The following is a 20,866-nucleotide window of genomic DNA, read 5'->3' as shown; positions in this document are numbered from 1 at the left end:
ATTGGGTAGGTAACAACCTCTTTCACCTGAATGCAGATCACATGTACTCTCATGTAATCCCCCCCCCCCCCTCTCTCTCTCTCTCTCTCTCTCTCTCTCTCTCTCTCTCTCTCTCTCTCTCTCTCTCCCCTAATAATAAGTGGATAACAAGCAATACTGTAAGAAGGAAGACAAGTGAATAACAAACAATGAGAGACAATGATGATAACAGTGCATTTATTAGTTAGTGATTTTGTTTAGCCAGATGTGTTCGGCTATTATCTTTCTTTCTCTCACTCACACACACACACACACACACACACACACACACACACACACACACACACACACACACACACACACACACACACACAATATTGCCGCTGCTCCTAGCACTACAACTATAATGTATCTATCTCATCCATAGAGTTAAAAATAATCAGGTGATTTCCCTGAAATTGTCTCTAGATGAACATACACAATCTGTCCAGCAAAGGCCACTGTAACGCTGCTCACCCCTCAGTGCCAGTAGCAGCTGCTGTTAGGAGCTCAACTGAACCTAAACATCACTGACCACCATTAATATGCATCACTATATCTTAACCTGGTCACTGATCTGTCTCATATGTACTGTAGGTGAATACTGAGTATTATTATGTACTTGAATGACTTATTAAAGTATTAGCAAGACACTTTAGTCTACATCTAAAGTTTCACTTTCATTTAACAACCTGTAGTGACTCAAGTTCACCTAGTAACAGCATTTACTGAATTTCTATTGGTTGTAGCCTGAGTTGGGACCTGCGCACATTAACATTACACACTGTAAAGTGTTGAGCAGCCATTTGATCAGAGCTTTCATCTCAGAAGGTGGTAGATTTATTTTTCTTTAGAGTTTCAGTCAAATCATAAGCACAACTTTTCAACTTATTTTACATTTTCTAATATTTTAATATAAGGATGAAGGCTTTCACTGCGTTGTTGCTCTGTTTTTACACCACATCTGCAGGTAAGAGTTTAACTCAATAACTTATTGTAACAGGTTATTATTACAACAGCTCACATGTAAGCCTTGATATTTTTAGTTTGAGGCCATTGTTGGGACTTTTGTCTGACTGAGATTTGAACTGTGACTGTGTAGGTATGAACTGTGTAGGTATGAATACATGGTTATGTTAGTGTGATTTTGAGATATGCTATCCCCCCTATGCTATATGCACATAACATAAATATGACAGACGGTGACTAAACATATTGTTTCTCACGTGATCCTCGCATTCCTCTGTTTTTATTATCATTTAGGCTATTATTATTTTACTTTTCTAATAGTTGCAATAATACCTAATAATTTACCTCAGGCTAAACACTGTATATAAATTGCCTGGAAATGTACAGAGGTACCAGAGGTTTAAAAGTCTTACAATCATTTTGCCAAAAACTGACTATGCCAGTAGGCCTAAAGGGAAAATGCTGAGCTTTTGTGTTTTGTTTGTTTCTGTTTTTTAAATGGTGACAATTTATTGCATTTCTTGAAAATCACCTGCTGTATCAAGAGGGTTGTTGAGAACTTGAAATAAGAATGTTATTCAGCATAACAGTTACTACAAATTGCAGGGTTTTACCCCCCTTTGGGTGTGCATTTGTAGTCTTGTATAAGTGTAAAACCTAATAATAACCTAAATAATAATAATAATAATAATAATAATAGGACTAATGACTAGATATTTATTCTACCATAATGTTATTAAAAGTATGACTAGACTGCACTGATTTTAAAGATGTGATCATGGATGAATGCAAATAGGCTATTCTAATTAGCATTGAGTAATATGATAACTAAGACAATAGGAGACACAATGTACTGTCAAACAAATCATCATAGGCTAAGAAAATAAATTGTATTTTAAAAACAAATTAAAATAATTTTTGCTCTTTTTCAGCGATTCATTCCTATAAGTCCATTGATACTACCAGTACTGGTTTGAGTGAATTCCCTGAGTTTGTGCTTGTGGAACTCCTGGATGATGAGCTGATGGGATACTTTGACAGCAACATCAACATCTATGTGAACAAACAGAGCTGGATGGAGAAGCTGGGGCAACAGTGGGAGGAGCGACAGATAAATGTACTTAGAGGAAGTGTACAAACCAGCAAAGTCAATCTTGGCATTGCCATGAAGCGTTTCAACCAATCAGACGGTAACACTAACCTGAAGCTTTACTGTATTCATTGCTGCTCTCCCTCTACACACACTGCTCTATGACTAGTGTATGATAATATATTGTACTGTATATAGACTAGTGTATGTTAATATATTGTACTGTATATAGACTAGTGTATGTTAATATATTGTACTGTCTATAGACTAGTGTACAGTCTGTTAATATATTGTACTGTCTTTAGACTAGTCACTAGTGTATGTTAATATATTGTACTGTTTATAGATTAGTAGTGTATAATATACTGTACTGTCTATAGCAGTGGTTCTCAAAGTGGGGTCCGGGGACCCCCAGGGGTCCTTGAGTAGCATCAAAATCAGTTTAACAACTTTAACCCTATATAATTTGAAAATAGACGATCTACAAGCTAACAACGCGCAATGATGCGGCGTGTTGTGAGCTTGTAGCTTTGATATTTAAAAAAAATCGTGAATACATTTGGAAGATTTCTCATATTTTTAAAACATTTTAACAACACAAATCTTGTACATGATATTTTCACATGGGGGTCCGCAGCCAAATACATATTTATTTGAGGGTCCTTGACATCAAAAAGTTTGAGAACCACTGGTCTATTATGTTAATATATAAATATATTGTCTAGAGTAGACCAGTGGTTCTCAACCTGTGGGTCGGGACCCCTAGGACACCTAGGACCCCACATGATTTTGGGGGGGTCCCCAGATGACAGTAAAGTGAAAATGTACGTACTTTTAAGACCTTTATAATACCTTAAAACGGGGAGGGGGGGTAGTAAATAAATGAAATGAAAAAAGACCATTACTGCATCAAACATAATCAACAAACTGGTCAAACATTGGCCAAATTGTCAATAATATAAGAAAAGGGCAAAACGTTTTGAAAATAGCCGATCTACAAGCTCATAACGCCTCGCAATATTTATCTGTGGAACCGAGTCAAACTAAATGTAATGCCTCAACTAGGCAACTATAATTCCAAGTGCTTGTCAGGGTGGGGGGTCCCCAGTTCAAATATGATTATTTTGGGGGGTCCCGGCCTGAAGAGGTTCAGAACCACTGTTCTAGACTAGTGTATATTGTGTGTGTGCTGTGTGTGTGTGTGTGTGTGTGTGTGTGTGTGTGTGTGTGTGTGTGTGTGTGTGTGTGTGTGTGTGTGTGTGTGTGTGTGTGTGTGTGTGTGTGTGTGTGTGTGTGTGTGTGTGTGTGTGTGTGTGTGTGTGTGTGTGTGTGTGTGTTTGTTTGTGAACTGTAGCAGGATGTGGTTTAATTCACTGTCTGTCTGTCTGTCTGTCTGTCTGTCTGTCTGTCTGTTTCTCAGGTGTCCACATTGAGCAGTACATGTATGGTTGTGAGTGGGATGATGAGACTGGAGACATTGATGGTTTTCAACAGTTTGGTCATGATGGAGAAGACTTCCTCTCATATGACCTGAAGACAGAGTCATATGTCGCTGCAAAACCACAGGCCTTCATCACTAAACTGAAATGGGAACAAAACACAGCTTTGATGGCACAGAGGAAGTATGAGCTGACCAGTGACTGCATTGAATGGCTGAAGAAGTATGTGACCTATGGAAACAAGACTGTACAGAGAACAGGTACGACATGATGTGATGGAGTTGTACTTAGATAAATATGTTAAGATGTAGTAACATAACTATGAGAACAACAGTGAAGAGCTACAACAACATGATGTGATGGAGTTGTGAGTTATTATACAGTAGTTAACTGAAATAAATATAAAAATTAGGCTTTACAAGAAAAAAAACTGAAACTGTATTGCGTGTTTACAAAACTAACTAAAACAAACTAAAATCATAGACAAAATGTCCTTAATTTTAGTCTTTAACAATATTTCATACATACGTAAGACAATATTTTGGGTCAGGATACATGGATATGTGGATATGAAATTATATTTTTCAGTATATTTAGCTGTGCCAGTTTTAAGCCCTGTTGTGAAAGATTCTTCAAAACTAGTGAAAATCTGATCTACAACGTCACAACGCATCACGTTGTGAGCTTGTAGATCAGCTATTTTCTCTATTTTTCTGAGCTTGTTGAATCTCACCCATGATTACCCCAAATTAGAACTAAAATTCAAAACGAAAAAACGAAATAAAAACTAATACAAAATGCAAAACTAAAATAGTTGTACAAATATGTCACTATGTAGTATCATTACTACGAGAAGGTTCAAAGGTGTTTTATTTTCATGAAATACAACAGTTCTTAAATCAAATCAAAGTCGACAAATCCTTACCACTAACAAAATATATATTTCTCTCTCTCTCTCTCTCTCTCTCTCTCTCTCTCTCTCTCTCTCTCTCTCTCTCTCTCTCAGAGCTCCCCTCTGTATCTTTCCTCCAGAAGACTCCCTCTTCTCCAGTGAGGTGTCACGCTACAGGTTTCTACCCAGACAGAGTCATCATATTCTGGGCTAAAGATGGAGAGGAGCTCAGTGACAACGTGGACCATGGAGAGCTCCTCCCCAACCACGATGGAACCTTCCAGATCAGTGCTGACCTGAACGTGTCTTCAATCAAACATGAAGACTGGAAGCATTACAACTGCGTGGTTCAGCTCTATGGGGTCGAAGAGGACATCCAGACCAGACTGGACCCAAACCTGATCAGGACCAACCAGAAGAAACCAGCTGATGAAGGTAGAGATAAAACACATGTTGTCACAATTAGACGTTGCCTGTTTTGTCTATGTCTTGTATTTGTATGTCTATGTGTTATGGTTATGTCCTAGTTTTCATAGTTCTATGTTCTTGTCTTCCCCAGCTGTATCTCATTTGTAATCACCTCTCATGTGTACATTAGTCTTGTTCCCCAATCAGTCCTTGTTGGGTCATTGTTTGGTGTCACATCATGTTAGTTTGTTTGTGATGTCTTCTCTGTTAACCTGTATTAAAACTCCCAATCATGGGTTTTGATTGCTACCTGCCTGGCTGTCTTTGGGTTCTCACCACACCTGCATGTGACACATGTACTTGTTCTGTTGTTCTCCTTGTGGGGCTTTGTGGGACATACAGCTTCTGTCCAGTTAGGTTGTGATTTCATGTCATTTTGTGACTCTTCATGGTGAACATATAAACAATAATTATGGACATTATTTACACATGAGAAATGTTTTTTCTTCTTATCCAGTTCATGAAATGAGTCAGAGGTGATGTTAAGGTATGAAATGTTTTTCTGTCTTGATGCAGGAGGATCTTCTAGTGTCATCATCATTGCTGCTGTAGTTGTGGGTCTGATTGTTCTCATTGGTGGTGTTGGACTGCTGCTGAGGAAAAGGTCCAAATCTGGTAAGTTCGCATGATGACACATCAATACTGCAGTTTGAACAGCACAGCTTCAATAGGACACGTAGAGACCATACAGCTATTAGACTTTGCTTTTTGCTTTTATTATATAATAATAACAATAACAACAACAACTACAATAATATACACTGATATTTCCCTTGTATTATTTTACAGTGTTACCTCTAACTCACTCCTAATATCCTTTATCTTTTCTTCTGTTGTCAGGATTCACTCAGACTAACAGTAAGTGAACACAGAATCTAAGGTTGTTCATACTGAACATGAGTCTCTTCTATTGTTCATACATGTATTTGTTATTTGCTGTTGTCTCAGTTTAATGTAAAAATGTCTCTTAGCAGCTGATGAAGACTCTGGTGATGCTAGTGGCATCGCTATGAAGACCTGAAGCTCTGTTCAGCCTCACACAACCTGTAAGTATCAATGTGTACGTTATTGATGTGTCAGAGTGCCGTGTTGTTTTATTTCTTTGTAAACCTCATAATAACTTAGTCTGAGCTTTATTGCAGAGTTACAGAGAGTGACGTTTCGAGCCTGCATGCTTTTCTTCAGTCTGAAGAAGAGCATGCAGCCTCGAACCGTCACTCTCTGTATCTCTGCAATACAATGTTGAAAAAGTGAGCTAATGTGTGTGGCTCTACTTTCTACTTTTTGATCTCAGTTCACTTCGAGGCCAGCACCTGCCTCTAAGATGTTGGATGTGCGCTACTACCCTTTGATTTCAGTCTGATCAGATCGCCATTGATTATCCCCCCCCCCTCCCCCTGTGTGTGTGTGTGTGTGTGTGTGTGTGTGTGTGTGTGTGTGTGTGTGTGTGTGTGTGTGTGTGTGTGTGTGTGTGTGTGTGTGTGTGTGTGTGTGTGTGTGTGTGTGTGTGTGTGTGTGTGTGTGTGTGTGTGTGTGTGTGTGTGTGTGCGTGCGTGTGTGCGCGTGTGTGTGTGGTTTCCTATGTTTCCTTCCTCCATGTGTCAGGAGCAGGGCTTTGGAGAGACAGTGAACAACAACTCATCATCCAACCCCACCTGCAGTGAAACTATGTCTTTGTGTGTGTATGTGTGTGTATGTGTGTGTGTGTGTGTGTGTGTGTGTGTGTGTGTGTGTGTGTGTGTGTGTGTGTGTGTGTGTGTGTGTGTGTGTGTGTGTGTGTGTGTGTGTGTGTGTGTGTGTGTGTGTGTGTGTGTGTGTGTGTGTGATACGATTATATTAAATATCAATGGATAGCTGCGTTTTATACATTTTGCGCTACATTATTTTACTGTTGAACTTCTATGGTTGTACATTCAGTGTTACATCTCTAATACAGTTTGATAAAGAAGTGATCAGTTTCACATATTTGTTTAAGATGAGGCACTTAGAATTCTGTGTCCATGAGAAACACCGTGATACCAGTTGGTAATTTATTGAATACATAATCATTGTGTTTTGGGGGGACTTTGTAATTATTCTCTGTCAAGATTATTGTGTAGCTTGACTCTGTTGTTCTCAAGCCAAGTCCATCTTTTCTGTTTGAAGGAGTTTGAGAAGTTGTTTTCATGAATATTTTTTGTGTTGATTTCAATAAGACTTCATGAGCTAATTTATGCTTTAAGTGACGTTTTTTTTTCAACAGACTGGTGTGAGCTTGTCAGGTTATAATGTGGAATAGATACAGTACCTGCCCCGGTGAGCTTTACACCATAGTCACACTTTAACGCTTGTAAATATTCAGGTGATTTAATAATAAAATGTTTTTTTTTTCTTCCCAAAACCATTACTGCTTCATTATTACTAGCTACATTTGTGTAACAGTCAGTTTTTAAAGACCTATTAAGAAGTTTTAATTCATGATATATTTCTGTTTAGTTTAGTTTCATGTTACATTTCACTATGTCTAAGGGTAATACAATAAAAATAAAACTATTACTAAAAATAAAGCACAATTTGTGCTTTATTTGAAGTGATATGTGTTTTTTGTGCTGCACAAAAACATTTTTACACAATATTTATTCATAATATTTTTGAGGCAAAAACACAACTTTTATTACGGAAGCACCGCTCTGTACACTGTACAAGCACGACTTTCTGTGATCCATGATACCGGTCCGGTCCGTGTCAAATCTCACAAAACTGACAGCAGAGCAGTAGGCTACGAGGTGACGTTAATGTCAACCAACTTGGAAAACGGCCGACTGGAAATCAGTCCCAAGAATCTGATGGGACAAAACACAGGCTGCATGAGTCAAGGGTCAGGGATAAAAATCCAGGCCAAAAAACAAACAAAAATGCCTGGAGGATGGTGCTCCCCTGAGGTTGATGCCCTGTGCTGCAGCACCTAAAGCCCTTCCATTATGCGTTATCTGTTAACCGGTAGCTTTTCGCTGGAGTTCAAGCCGTCAGTCATTCCTATGAAAATGGTAAAAGTGTAGTAGGCTATATAGCAGTGGTGGAAAAAGCTCTCATATTTTTTACTTAAGTAAAAGTAGCACATTCTAGGGCTAAACCCGAGCTGATCTACAAGCCCAAAATCCAACTCTGGCCCAGCAAGAGTGTAATAACCCCTACACTGAATTATATGTTTAAAGAATTACCCCAAAATGTCCACTCCTTTTGACAAAATTATTAGAAAAATGTCAAATGACATGAATATAATGTCAGTATCTAATTACTGACATTATGAACCAATGTTTGTAATGGTTCATTTGTCTGAAGGAAGTCAAACAAAAATACATTTTACTCTTATACAGTAGGCTACCTGTACACAAGATGTAAAGTACAACCTTGAACCTTGAACCTTGTTCAATATTCTCGGTCAGATAAACACAATCACTTAGCATTTTGTAATGTCCATCATGATAGTAGCCTGCATGGTTTTCAGCATTTTCTGTAGGCTATTAAGCTTGTCTTTGTATTTGCACATCTATTTCCGCCATTTGTGAGATTGTGACCACTGACCAGCAGTTTATGTTCATGCCATGATAAATGAAAGCAATAAGAATAGTAAACTGTCAATTTTATGTAATAGGATCGGATGTGATATCAAGAACACCAACAATGTGAAACTTCGAAGGCAGGTTTAACTTTAAATGTAGTGTGTTCTAAATATCTTCATTGGTTGATGCCAATGTTAATATAAAGTAAAATATTGGTTTGGCTCTATTCAAAATATTTATCAGTAGCCTACACAAGTATATTGATCTGAATGTATCTGAATAGTGTATTCAACAAAGCAAAATAAGTACCATGATCATATGGTCTAAAAATGTGCTCAGTTTTTGAAAACGTATCCCCCATGTTTGTGAATTCATCCAAAGAGAAAGTTTCCAAAAGTTTTTATTTATTTTTTATTTTTTAACAAAACACATTTTAAGCACTAGAACATTTTTGAGGAGTGGGCAGTCCCCTTCCAAATGTGGGTTTTTCTTGGGGTTTTAAAGTGAAGCTCTGGTAAAACTCTATCCTGGGCAGACAGGAGTGCGCGTGGTTAACCCATCATACCATGGTCAGGCATCCTTTCTGAATACATTTAATAGTAAAAAGTCCCATGCTCTTGCCTCTTTGCAGGGGACAGCGGTGCTCCCAGAAAGAAAAAGGTTTCGCCCGGTAACAACAGCACGGCAGGAGATAAGAAAGTACCAGAGGAGCACTGAGCCACTGCTGAGGAAGACATCCTTCATACTTTCAAATGTTACACTCTTACTATTTTAAATGCATCACTGCAAACCAAATCCTATTCAGGACATAAACAATTTGAACTTGGTGCATATCTGACATTCCTAATTGTTTCAGGTCAGGGAGGTGTGCCAGCACTCGAACAGCCACCTGAAGAGATGGCATGCAGGTCTATGCTATTTTTTGGGCCTACAGAAAGCAAGACAAATTATACTTGATATGTTTAGCACCTTTCCAATAATTGGTATAACAATTTTACAGTGCCTCATCCGCAGTTCTCTCTCCTCCTCTCCCAGGCAGCTGAGGCCTACTTGGTAATTTTTTGTCTGATGCCAAGCTGTGTGGCATCCATGCCTGACCCTGGCCATGTAAATTGGTGAACAGACTCTAGTCAGACCAAGAGAACAGTGGATTCTGTTTATAAATTTACATTTTGAGGACATAAGGACCACAAAGCAAATGCTGTGATTATCTACTTCCTCCAGGGACAGTAGCCTAGCTCTGGCCTCAGATGATAATGAGTGTGGCTCATTCATCAAACCTCTGCTTTGCTGACTAATGTTCTGCATTTTTATTTGTTAATTGTTGTCCTTTGCAAAGCACAGTATACATTTATTATGGTTGTGTATGATTTGCTTAATAGGAAGACATTTTTTATTAATAAGTGACTGGTGAGAACAAATGTAAGAAACTGGCTCCTAAGTTAACTTAACTTTAGTGTTTTTAAATATATATTTTTAACATTACGTTAACGACGTTAAAGATAATTTAAAACATGACTATGACAACGTTAGGCCTACCTGGACAACAATTATGAGATTGTCCGTCGTTGACCATCGTCAAAACATTTGATGATGATTAATATATTAATAGATAACTTTGCGTTATTAGATAATGACACAATGTAAGGCTTTTACATGAATAGGCCCACGTATTACATATACATAATACACAATATTTTATTGTTTATCATATATGTAACAAATTCGAGCCAGACCCCCAAACCCCTGAAATTAATAGAAATGTATGAAATATAAAAAACAAAAAATGAATCTATGAAATCTATAATAAAATAATTTGGGGAGCCTGCCCCCCAAACCCCTAAAATACATAGAAATATATGCATTTTGGAACAGTTTACAATACAATACAAACACAACAGGTCTTACACTTAATGTACCATACAAGTCCTATTAATACCATAATCATAAGGAAATGCAATGCTTCAGCCATACACCACACATGTATTGTATAAACCTATGTATGTTTTGCAGTTTGAAATTGGTAATTGTTTCCAAAATACGAAAAAGTTTATAAAATAATAAAGCTTTGGAAAATGAATGTAATTTAAAGTATGCATGATTTGAACCTGCTAAATGTACCCTTCAACTTATTGTTCATGCCATAATGACATCCACAAGTTTTATAGTAATAGTTGAAATTTGGCCTTCAATGTCAAATGTTCAAGCATTTTCAAATCATGTATACTTTACCTTATTTCAGACCATTTCCTAAAGCATATAGGCCTACAGGCTTCTCAGGTGCCCACTCTTTTCAAAACAAAATGCTTTGATTTAATTGACATGATTTGTAGTTCAGCTCCTGACTCTAACTCATGCATTGTGCCGAAAATAGCAGCTCTACAAGATCAAAACGCATTGCATCAGCAATGCTGTTGTGAGCTTGTAGCTCTACTATTTTTGGCGCACGTCACCGTCATACAACTAAGTATAAGTCAGGCTTCAGTCAAGCCATGGCCAAGTGAATGAAATAACTGTAGGGGCAGCAACAGAAAACGCCCGGTCACCTTTTGTTTTGAGATGTGTTTGGGGAATTGAGAGGAGTTGACCTACAGACTAGAGGATGACCTAAGTGACCTGGGGCACATGCACACACGCACACGCACGCACGCACGCACGCACGCACGCACGCACGCACGCACGCACGCACGCACGCACGCACGCACGCACGCACGCACACACACACACACACACACACACACACACACACACACACACACACACACACACACACTACTATAATGTCCAGCAGAGGCCGCTGTGACGCTGCTCACCCCTCAGTACCAGTAGCAGCTGCTGTTAGGAGCTCAACTGAACCTAAACATCACACCACCATTAATATGCATCACTATATCTTAACCTGGTCACTGATCTGTCTCATATGTACTGTAGGTGAATACTGAATATAATGATGTACTTGAATGACTTATTAAAGTATTAGTGCCAACAATACACTTTAGTCTACAGCTAAAGTTTCACTTTCATTTAACAACCTGCAGTGACTCAAGTTCACCTAGTAACAGCATTTACTGAATTTCTATTGGTTGTAGCCCGAGTTGCGACCTGCGCACATTAACATTACACACTGTAGTGTTGAGCAGCCATTTGACCAGAGTTTCATCTCAGAAGGTGGTAGATGAAGTTTCAGTCAAATCATAAGAACAACTTTTCAACTTATTTGACATGTTCTAATATGTTAATCTAAAGATGAAGGCTTTCACTGTGTTGTTGCTCTGTTTTTACACCACATCTGCAGGTAAGAGTGTAACTCAATAACGTATTGTAACAGGTTATTATTACAACAGCTCACATGGAAGCCTTGATATTTTTGTTTGAGGCCATTTGATGTGACTTTTGTCTGATTGAGATATGAACTGTGTTTGTGACTGTGTAGGTATGAATACATAGGTATGTTAGTGTGATTTTGAGATATGCTATCCTCCCTAATACTGTATGTGTTATATGTGACATTCTCACACATAACACAAATAGGCCTATATGACAGACGGTGACAAATCATATTGTTTCTGACATGATCCTCACATTCCTCTGTTTTTATTATCATTTAGGCTATTATTATTTTACTTCTCTAATAGTTGCAATAATACCTAATAATTTACCTCAGGCTAAACGCTGTATAAATTGCCTGGAAAAGAACAGATGTACCAGAGGTTTAAAAGTCTTTACAATCATTTTGCCAAAAACTGACTTATGCCAGTAGGTCTAAAGGGAAAAGGCTGAGCTTTTGTGTTTTGTTTGTTTGTACGTTTTAGTTTTTTAAATGCTGATTTATTGCATTTCTTGAAAATCACCTGCTGTATCAAGAGGGTTGCTGAGAACTTGAAATAAGAATGTTATTGAGCATAACAGTTATTACAAATTGCAGGGTTTTTACCCCCCTGGGTGTGCATTTGTAGTCTTGTATAAGTGTAAAACCTAATGATAACCTAAATAATAATAATAATAATAAAAATAATAATAAGGGTAATAATAATAATAATAATAATAATAATAATAATAATAATAATAATAATAATAATAGTAATAATAATAGGACTAATGACTAGATATTTATTCTACCATTATGTTATTAAAAGTTATTAAATGCAAATAGGCTATTCTGATAAGCATTGAGTAATAAGATATATGACTATAGGGGACACAAATGTTCTGTAAAACAAATCATCATAGGCTAAGAAAATAAACTGTGTTTCAGAAATAAATTATAACGTTTTTTCTCTTTTTCAGCGATTCATTCCTATAAGTACATTCATACTAGCAGCACTGGTTTGAGTGAATTCCCTGAGTTTGTGGCTGTGAACCTCCTGGATGATGAGCTGATGGGATACTTTGACAGCAACATCAACGTCTATGTGAGCAAACAGAGCTGGATGGAGAAGCTGGGACAACAGTATGAGAAGGATTCGACAAATGAACTTATAGGAGCTGTACATTCCAACAAATTCAATCTTGGGGAGTTAATGAGGCGGTTCAACCAATCAGACGGTAACACTAACCTGAAGCTTTACTGTATTCATTACTGCTCTCCCTCTACACACACTGCTCTATGACTAGTGAATGTTACTGTACTGTCTATAGCAGTGGTTCTCAAAGTGGGGTCCGGGGACCCCCAGGGGTCCTCCTTGAGTAGCATCAAAATCAGTTTACCAACTTTAACCCTTTATACATTGGCTATTTGAAAATAGCCGATCTACAAGCTCACTACGCATAGTGATGCGGCGCGGCGCGATGAGGCGCGTTGTGAGCTTGTAGCTCTGCTATTTTCAAAACATCTTACATACATATACATATCATTTTTTTTTACTTGTACAAGATATTTTCATATGGGGATCCTCAGACAAAATATATACTTATTTGAGGGTTCCTGACATCAAAAAGTTTGAGAACCACTGATCTATATATCATCATTTTAATATACTGAACTGTCTAGACTAGTGTATGTTAATATGCTGTACTGTCTGTAGACTAGTTTATGTTAATATAGTCAGAGTAGAGAGTGAGTGAGTGAGTGAGTGAGTGCAGGGCCGCTTCTCCCTACACGCACACTACGCAGGCTGCGTAGGGCCCCGCCTTGCGTGGGGCCCCGCCTACCCGCAAAAAATTTTTAAATTTTTTTTTTTTTTTTTTTAAACCCAATCTGCCCAGAACTGCGAAAAAAACGCGCGTGCGCGCGGGGGAAACATGCACGCGCGCTGCGCACGCGTGCATGTGTCCCGTATCATGCTTAGGGCCCCCGTGGAGTCTAAAGCGGCACTGAGTGAGTGAGTGAGTGAGTGAGTGAGTGAGTGAGTGAGTGAGTGAGTGAGTGAGTGAGCGAGCGAGCGAGCGAGCGTGCGTGCGTGCGTGCGTGTGTGTGTGTGTGTGTGTGTGTGTGTGTGTGTGTGTGCGCACATGAACTGTAGCAGGATGTGGTTTAATTCACTGTCTGTCTGTCTGTCTGTCTGTCTGTCTCTCAGGTGTCCACATCTTACAGAAGATATATGGTTGTGAGTGGGATGATGAGACTGGAGACACTGATGGTTTTACACAGTTTGGTCATGATGGAGAAGACTTCCTCTCATATGACCTGAAGACAGAGTCATGGGTCGCTCCAAAACCACAGGCCTTCATCACTAAACTGAAATGGGAACAAAACACAGCTTATATGGCACAGTACAAGTACCTCCTGACCAGTGACTGCATTGAATGGCTGAAGAAATATGTGACCTATGGGAACAAGACTGTACAGAGAACAGGTACAACATGATGTGATGGAGTTGTACTTAGATAAATATATTAAGATGTAGTAACATCACTATGAGAACAACAGAGAAGAGTTACAACAACATGATGTGATGGAGTTGTGGGTTATTGTACAGTAGTTAACTGAAATAAGTATAAAAATTAGGTTTTACAAGAAAAAAGACAATAACTAACTGAAACTGTATTGTGTGTTTACAAAACTAACTAAAACAAACTAAAATCATAGAGAAAATGTCCTTCATTTTAGTCTTTAACAATATTTCGTACATACGTAAGACAATATTTTGGGTCAGGATACATGGATATGTGGATATGAAATCATATTTTTCAGTATATTTAGCTGTGCCAGTTTTAAGCCCTGTTTTCAAAATCTTCAAAACTAGTGAGAATCAGATCTACAAGCTCACAACGCATCACGTTGTGAGCTTCTAGATCTGCTATTTTCTCTATTTTTCTGAGCTTGTTGAATCTCACCCATGATTACCCCATATTAGAACAAAAATTCAAAACAAAAATTCATTAAAAACTAATACAAAATGCAAAACTAAAATAACCTATAGAAAGGTGTACAAATATGTTACTATGTAGTAGTACTATGAGAAGGTTCAAAGGTGTTTTATTCTTGAAACATGAAATACAACAGTTCTTAAATCAAATCACCACTAACAAAATATATATATATATATTTTTTTCTGTCTCTCTCTCTCTCTCTCTCTCTCTCTCTCTCTCTCTCTCTCAGAGCTCCCCTCTGTATCTTTCCTCCAGAAGACTCCCTCTTCTCCAGTGAGGTGTCACGCTACAGGTTTCTACCCAGACAGAGTCATCATATTCTGGGCCAAAGATGGAGAGGAGCTCAGTGACAACGTGGACCATGGAGAGCTCCTCCCCAACCAAGATGGAACCTTCCAGATCAGTGCTGACCTGAACGTGTCTTCAGTCAAACATGAAGACTGGAAGCATTACAACTGTGTGGTTCAGCTCTATGGTGTCAAAGAGGACATCCAGACCAGACTGGACCCAAACCTGATCAGGACCAACCGGAAGAAACCAGCTGATGAAGGTAGAGATAATTTTTAAAAAGTACATGTTTTCACAGTTAAACGTTGCCTGTCTTGTCTATGTCTTATGTGTTATGGTTTTGTCCTAGTTTTCATAGTTCTATGTTCTTGTCTTTCCCAGCTGTATCTCATTTGTAATCACCTCTCATGTGTATATTAGTCTTGTTCCCCAATCAGTCCTTGTTGGGTCATTGTTTGGTATCACATCATGTTAGTTTGTTTGTGATGTCTTCTCTGTTAACCTGTATTAAAACTCCCAATCATGGGTTTTGATCGCTACCTGCCTGGCTGTCCTGTATTTGGATTCTAACCACACCTGCATGTGACACATGCACTTGTTTTTCATGCATTTTGTTTCATTTTGATTCATTCTATCTGTTGTTCTGTGGGGCTTTGTGGGACATAACAGCTTCTGTTATCCAGTTAGGTTTGATTTCATGTCATTTTGTTACTCTTCATGGTGAACATATAAACATTTAATGATGGACATTATTTACACATGAGAAATGTTTTTTCTTCTTGGATTCAGTTCATGAAATGAGTCAGGTCTGATGTTAAGGTATGAAATGTTTTTCTGTCTTGATGCAGGAGGATCTTCTAGTGTCATCATCATTGCTGGTGTAGTTGTGGGTCTGATTGTTCTCATTGGTGTTGTTGGACTGCTGCTGAGGAAAAGGTCCAAACCTGGTAGGTTCGCATGACCACACATCAATACTGCTCTGTATGAACTACACAGCTTCTATAGGACACGTAGAGACCACACAGCTATTAGACTTGAATAATAATAATAACAACAACAACAACAACAACTACAATAATGTACACTGATATTTCCCTTGTATTATTTTACAGTGTTTCCTCTAACTCACTCCTAATATCCTTTATCTTTTCTTCTGTTGTCAGGATTTTCTCCGACTAACAGTAAGTGAACACAGAATCTAAGGTTGTTCATACTGAACATGAGTCTTTTCTATTGTTCATAAATGTATTTGTTATTTGCTTTTGTCTCAGTTTAATATAAAAATGTGTCTTTGCAGCTGATGAAGACTCTGGTGATGCTAGTGGCATCGCTCTGAAGACTGAAGCTCTGTTCAGCCTCACACAACCTGTAAGTATATATGTGTACGTTATTGATGTGTCAGAGTGCTGTGTTGTGTTATTTCTTTGTAAACCTCAGAATAACTTAGTCTGAGCTTTATTAGTGCAGAGTTACAGAGAGTAACGGTTCGAGCCCATGCTCTTCTTCAGATTGAAGAAGAGCATGCAGGCTCGAATCGTCACTCTCTGTAACTCTGCAATAAAATGTTGACAAAGCGAGCTATTGAGTGCGGCTCTACTTTCTACTTTTTGATCTCAGTTAACTTCGAGGCCAGCACCTGCCTCAAAGAGTTTGGATTTGCGCTACTACCCTTTGATTTCAGTCTGATCAGATCGCCATTGATTACCCCCCCCCCCCCTGTGTGTGTGTGTGTGTTTGTGTGTGTGTGTGTGTGTGTGTGTGTGTGTGTCTGTGTGTGTGTTTTCCTATGTTTCCTTCCTCCATGTGTCAGGAGCAGGGCTTTGGAGAGAGACAACTCATCATCCAACCCCACTTGCAGTGAAACCGTGTGTGTGTGTGTGTGTGTGTGTGTGTGTGTGTGTGTGTGTGTGTGTGTGTGTGTGTGTGTGTGTGTGTGTGTGTGTGTGTGTGTGTGTGTGTGTGTGTGTGTGTGTGTGTGTGTGTGTGTGTGTGTGTGCGTGCGTGCGTGCGTGCGTGCGTGCGTGCGTGCGTGCGTGCGTGCGTGCGTGCGTGCGTGCGTGCGTGCGTGCGTGCGTGCGTGCGTGCGTGCGTGCGTGCGTGCGTGCGTGCGTGCGTGCGTGCGTGCGTGCGTGCGTGCGTGCGTGCGTGCGTGCGTGTAATGTGATTATATTAAATATCATTGGATAGCTGCGTTTTATAAATGTTGCGCAACATTATGTTACTGTTGAACTTCTATGGTTGTGCATTCAGCGTGACATCTCTAATACAGTTTGATAAAGGAGTGATCCGTTTCACATATTTGTTTAAGATGAGGCTCTTAGAATTCTGTCTCCATGAGAAACACTGTGATATACCAGTTGGTCATTTATTGAAAACATAATCATTGTGTTTTGGGGGACTTTGTAATTATTCTCTGTCTAGATTATTGTGTAGCTTGACCCTGTTGTTCTCAAATACTTCTTTTCTGTTTGAAGGAGTTGGAGAAGTTGTTTTCATGAATATAATTTTTGTTGATTTCAATAAGACTTCATGAGCTAATTTATGCTTTAAGTGAAGTTTTTTTCAACAGACTGGTGTGAGCTTGTCCGGTTATAATGTGGAATAAATACCTGCCCCAGTTAGCTTCACAGAATAGTCACACTTTAATGATGACGCTTGTAAATATTCAGGTGATTTAATAATAAAATACTTTTTTCAAAACCATTACTGCTTCATTATTACTAGCTACATTTGTGTAAAAGTCCGTTTTTTAAGACCCATTAAGAAGTTTTCATTAATGATATATTTCTGTTTAGTTGTGTACTTACAGTAATTTATGTTAGTGAGCTAATTCTCATTACAATAAACAGCACTGTGATCCCTACGACGAAATATAGATCAAGTATTGGCGTAGTCTGGTATCCTGTTTCCGGGCCTAAGTGCCCTGGTCACATTTATATATGAATAGATAATGTTGTGTTAGTATTAGATAATGACACAATGTAAGACATTATATATGAATAGGCCCATGTATTACATGAATATTTGATCATATGTGACATATTCGAAATTGGCCGCCTGCATGTCTCTACATTAGGGTTGCCACCAAAATATGAAAAAGTTAATAAAATAATAATGCTTTGAATGTAGCCTATACCTGATTTGAACCTGCTAAATTTACCCTTCAACTTATTGTTTATGCCATAATGACATCCACAAGTTTTATAGTAATAGTTGAAATTAGGCCTTAAATGTCAAATGTTCAAGCATGTTCAAATCATACTTTACCTTATTTCAGATTATTTTCTAAAGCATAGGCCTTTTGGCTTCTCAGGTACCCACTCTTTTAAAAAACAAAATGCTTTGATTTAAAAGTAGGGTAAGTGATATTTTTTGGTTAAAACAAAACGTTTTTTGTTAAAAGGTTAAAGCACTATATTTTGATAGTAATCATTGCTATAGAGTGTTTGTTCAGTCACAGGGATCTCCCCATCTCTCCAGCTCTTTAATAAACAGAAAAATACTTTTTCAGGTAGGTGACAAAATCTCAGCCAATCAGGAGAGAGTATCCATTTATTAGCTTAATTTTTAGTGTTCCAGTTCAAATTTTGTCTTCTCATTTCTTAGTGTCATCACTTCCAATTTCACTTGTTTAATCTGTATCCTGACTAAGTTCTCTATCCTGATTGGATAAAATTGGTGTCCCGACCTGAAAATGCCTTTTCTATTTAATGAAGAGGTGGGGGGACATGGAGACTCCTGTTACTGAACAAGCCCTCTATAGCAATGAGTACTATCAGAATATAGAGCTATTTAACCCTTATTTTAACCAAAGAAAATCACTTACCCTACCTTTAATTGACATGATTTGTAGTTCAGCTCCTGACTCTGACTCATGCATGTGCGAAAATAGCATCTCTACAAGCTCAATCAGCAATGCTGTTGTGAGCTTGTAGCTCTACTATTTTTGGCACACGAGTCACGACACTGTCATACGACTAAGTATAAATCAGGCTTCAGTCAAGCCATGGCAAGTGAATGAAATAACTGAAAAAACAAAAAAATGCCCGGTCACCTTTTGTTTTGAGATGTGTTTGGGGAAGTGAGAGGAGTTGACCTATAGACTATATAATAGGGAAAGACAGGGCCACTCAGTCCGCTTCTCCGGAAGTACTGGGGAGGCTCTGGCACGTGGAGGGACTAGGCTCTGTGGGTTGTCTCCTGGCCGGGCTCTTCCTTTGTCTCACCAGGTCCAGGACCTGAGCGCTGCGCCAGATCCGGTGCACCGCCCCGATCCAAACATTTCCTTCTGGCGTGATGGTTCCTTGGGCTGTGGTGGTACTGCAGGCTCCACTTGCGGATTGCTTGAATGGCCCTCCTAAAGGCCTCACCGTGGGTTTGTTGGGCTTCTTCCTCACGGAAGACACAGCCTGGGGCGCTAACCCATACTGCTCCCAGGATGCCGTCTACATTCCGGCTGTCAACAGTCTCTCCTGTGGTCACCAAACTATTCCTGGTTGTCACATAGTCTATTCATATGAGCCACTATAAATAGAATAACTAATAAAGAAAAACATCACATGGATGCAACTGGGATGTATCATCAGTGTTGTAGCCTGGGGTCATCGGGTGTTTCGGGTCTCGCAACATACAACATACACCCTCGCCCAGGTGACCCAGCCAGGGTTGATCAAGCCCAGACTTACGTTCCAGTAGCTACCCACGGTCAGTCCTATAGGGAAAGACAGGGCCACTCAGTCCGCTTCTCCGGAAGTACTCTGCCGGGACTCGGGGAGGCTCTGGCACGTGGAGGGACTAGGCTCTGTGGGTTGTCTCCTGGCCGGGCTCCTCCTTCGTCTCACCAGGACCTGAGCGCTGCGCCAGATCCGGCACGCCACCCCGATCCAAACATTTCCTTCTGGCGTGATGGTTCCTTGGGCCGTGGTGGTACTGCAGGCTCCACTTGCGGATTGCTTGAATTACCCTCCTAAAGGCCTCACCGTGGGTTTGTTGGGCTTCTTCCTCACGGAAGACACAGCCTGGTGTGCTGGGTGCTAACCCATACTGCTCCCGGGATAGATTATAATAAATGATAATAGGTGATCTTGGGCAGGTTATAACAACCTCTTTCACCTGAATGCAGATCACATGCACTCTCATGGACTCTCTCTCTCTCTCTCTCTCTCTCTCTCTCTCTCTCTCTCTCTCTCTCTCTCTCTCTCTCTCTCTCTCTCTCTCTCTCTCTCTCTCCCCCCTCTCTCTCTCCCCCTCTCTCTTTCTCAATTAAAAATTATTTTATTGGCAAGATACAAATGTTTACATTGAAAAAACATATAAAACAACATGAAACAAGACAGAGCATGCATTACGTATACAGAGACAACAAGTGAATATCATACTTAAATAATCATAAATGAATAACATACGTCCTAATAATAACAAGTGAATAACAAGCAATACAGTAATAAGGAAAACAAGTGAATAACAAACAATGAGAGATAATGATAAAAGTGAATGCAGCAGTTGGTTTTGTTTAGCCAGATGAGCTTGGCTATTCTCTCTCTTTCACGCACACGCACGCACACACACACACACACACACGCACACGCACACGCGCACGCGCACACGCACACGCACACACACACACACACACACACACACACACACACACACACACACACACACACACACACACACACACACACACAAAATTACTGCTGCTGGCTCTACAACTAGAATGTGTCTCATCAGGTGATTTCCCTGAAACCGTCTCTAGATGAACATACACAATCTGTCCAGCAGAGGCCGCTGTATCACTGCTCACCCCTCAGTGCCAGTAGCAGCTGCTGTTAGGAGCTCAACTGAACCT

General features: G+C 39.3%; 2 protein-coding genes across 7 annotated transcripts; both read left to right on the top strand.

Moving 5' to 3' along the window:
- Positions 1-828: 828 nt before the first annotated feature.
- Positions 829-17,721, top strand: LOC308080342 (major histocompatibility complex class I-related gene protein-like). 5 transcript variants are annotated; one of them, XR_013932697.1, is made up of 9 exons: positions 829-988; positions 1,920-2,177; positions 3,498-3,776; positions 4,523-4,843; positions 5,393-5,491; positions 5,717-5,734; positions 5,848-5,922; positions 6,171-7,023; positions 17,505-17,721. XR_013932697.1 is itself a non-coding variant. In XM_080422162.1 (8 exons), the coding sequence occupies exons 1-7, from the start codon at positions 940-942 to the stop codon at positions 5,895-5,897; spliced, it is 1,071 nt and encodes a 356-aa protein (XP_080278288.1). In that variant the 5' UTR covers positions 829-939; the 3' UTR covers positions 5,898-5,922; positions 6,482-6,711. The 5 variants fall into 5 exon arrangements, 4 of the variants coding, with proteins under 4 accessions (XP_080278288.1, XP_080278286.1, XP_080278289.1 ...); XM_080422162.1 differs by lacking the exon at positions 17,505-17,721 and having other exon boundaries at positions 5,851-5,922; positions 6,482-6,711; XM_080422160.1 differs by lacking the exon at positions 17,505-17,721 and having other exon boundaries at positions 6,482-6,711.
- LOC308080340 (major histocompatibility complex class I-related gene protein-like) lies at positions 11,568-17,012 on the top strand. 2 transcript variants are annotated; one of them, XM_080422158.1, is made up of 8 exons: positions 11,568-11,713; positions 12,706-12,963; positions 13,935-14,213; positions 14,960-15,280; positions 15,867-15,965; positions 16,182-16,199; positions 16,316-16,386; positions 16,835-17,012. In XM_080422158.1, exons 1-8 carry the CDS (start codon positions 11,665-11,667, stop codon positions 16,877-16,879), a joined length of 1,140 nt encoding a protein of 379 aa, XP_080278284.1. In that variant the 5' UTR covers positions 11,568-11,664; the 3' UTR covers positions 16,880-17,012. The 2 variants fall into 2 exon arrangements, with proteins under 2 accessions (XP_080278284.1, XP_080278283.1); XM_080422157.1 differs by having other exon boundaries at positions 16,829-17,012.
- Positions 17,722-20,866: the final 3,145 nt, after the last annotated feature.

The sequence above is a fragment of the Gymnoscopelus braueri genome (assembly GCF_963280865.1).
Source record: "Gymnoscopelus braueri genome assembly, chromosome: 24".
Taxonomy (NCBI): Eukaryota; Metazoa; Chordata; class Actinopteri; order Myctophiformes; family Myctophidae; genus Gymnoscopelus; species Gymnoscopelus braueri.
The sequence above is the reverse complement of the archived record's forward strand: the minus strand, read 5'-3'. Positions and strand labels throughout refer to the sequence as shown.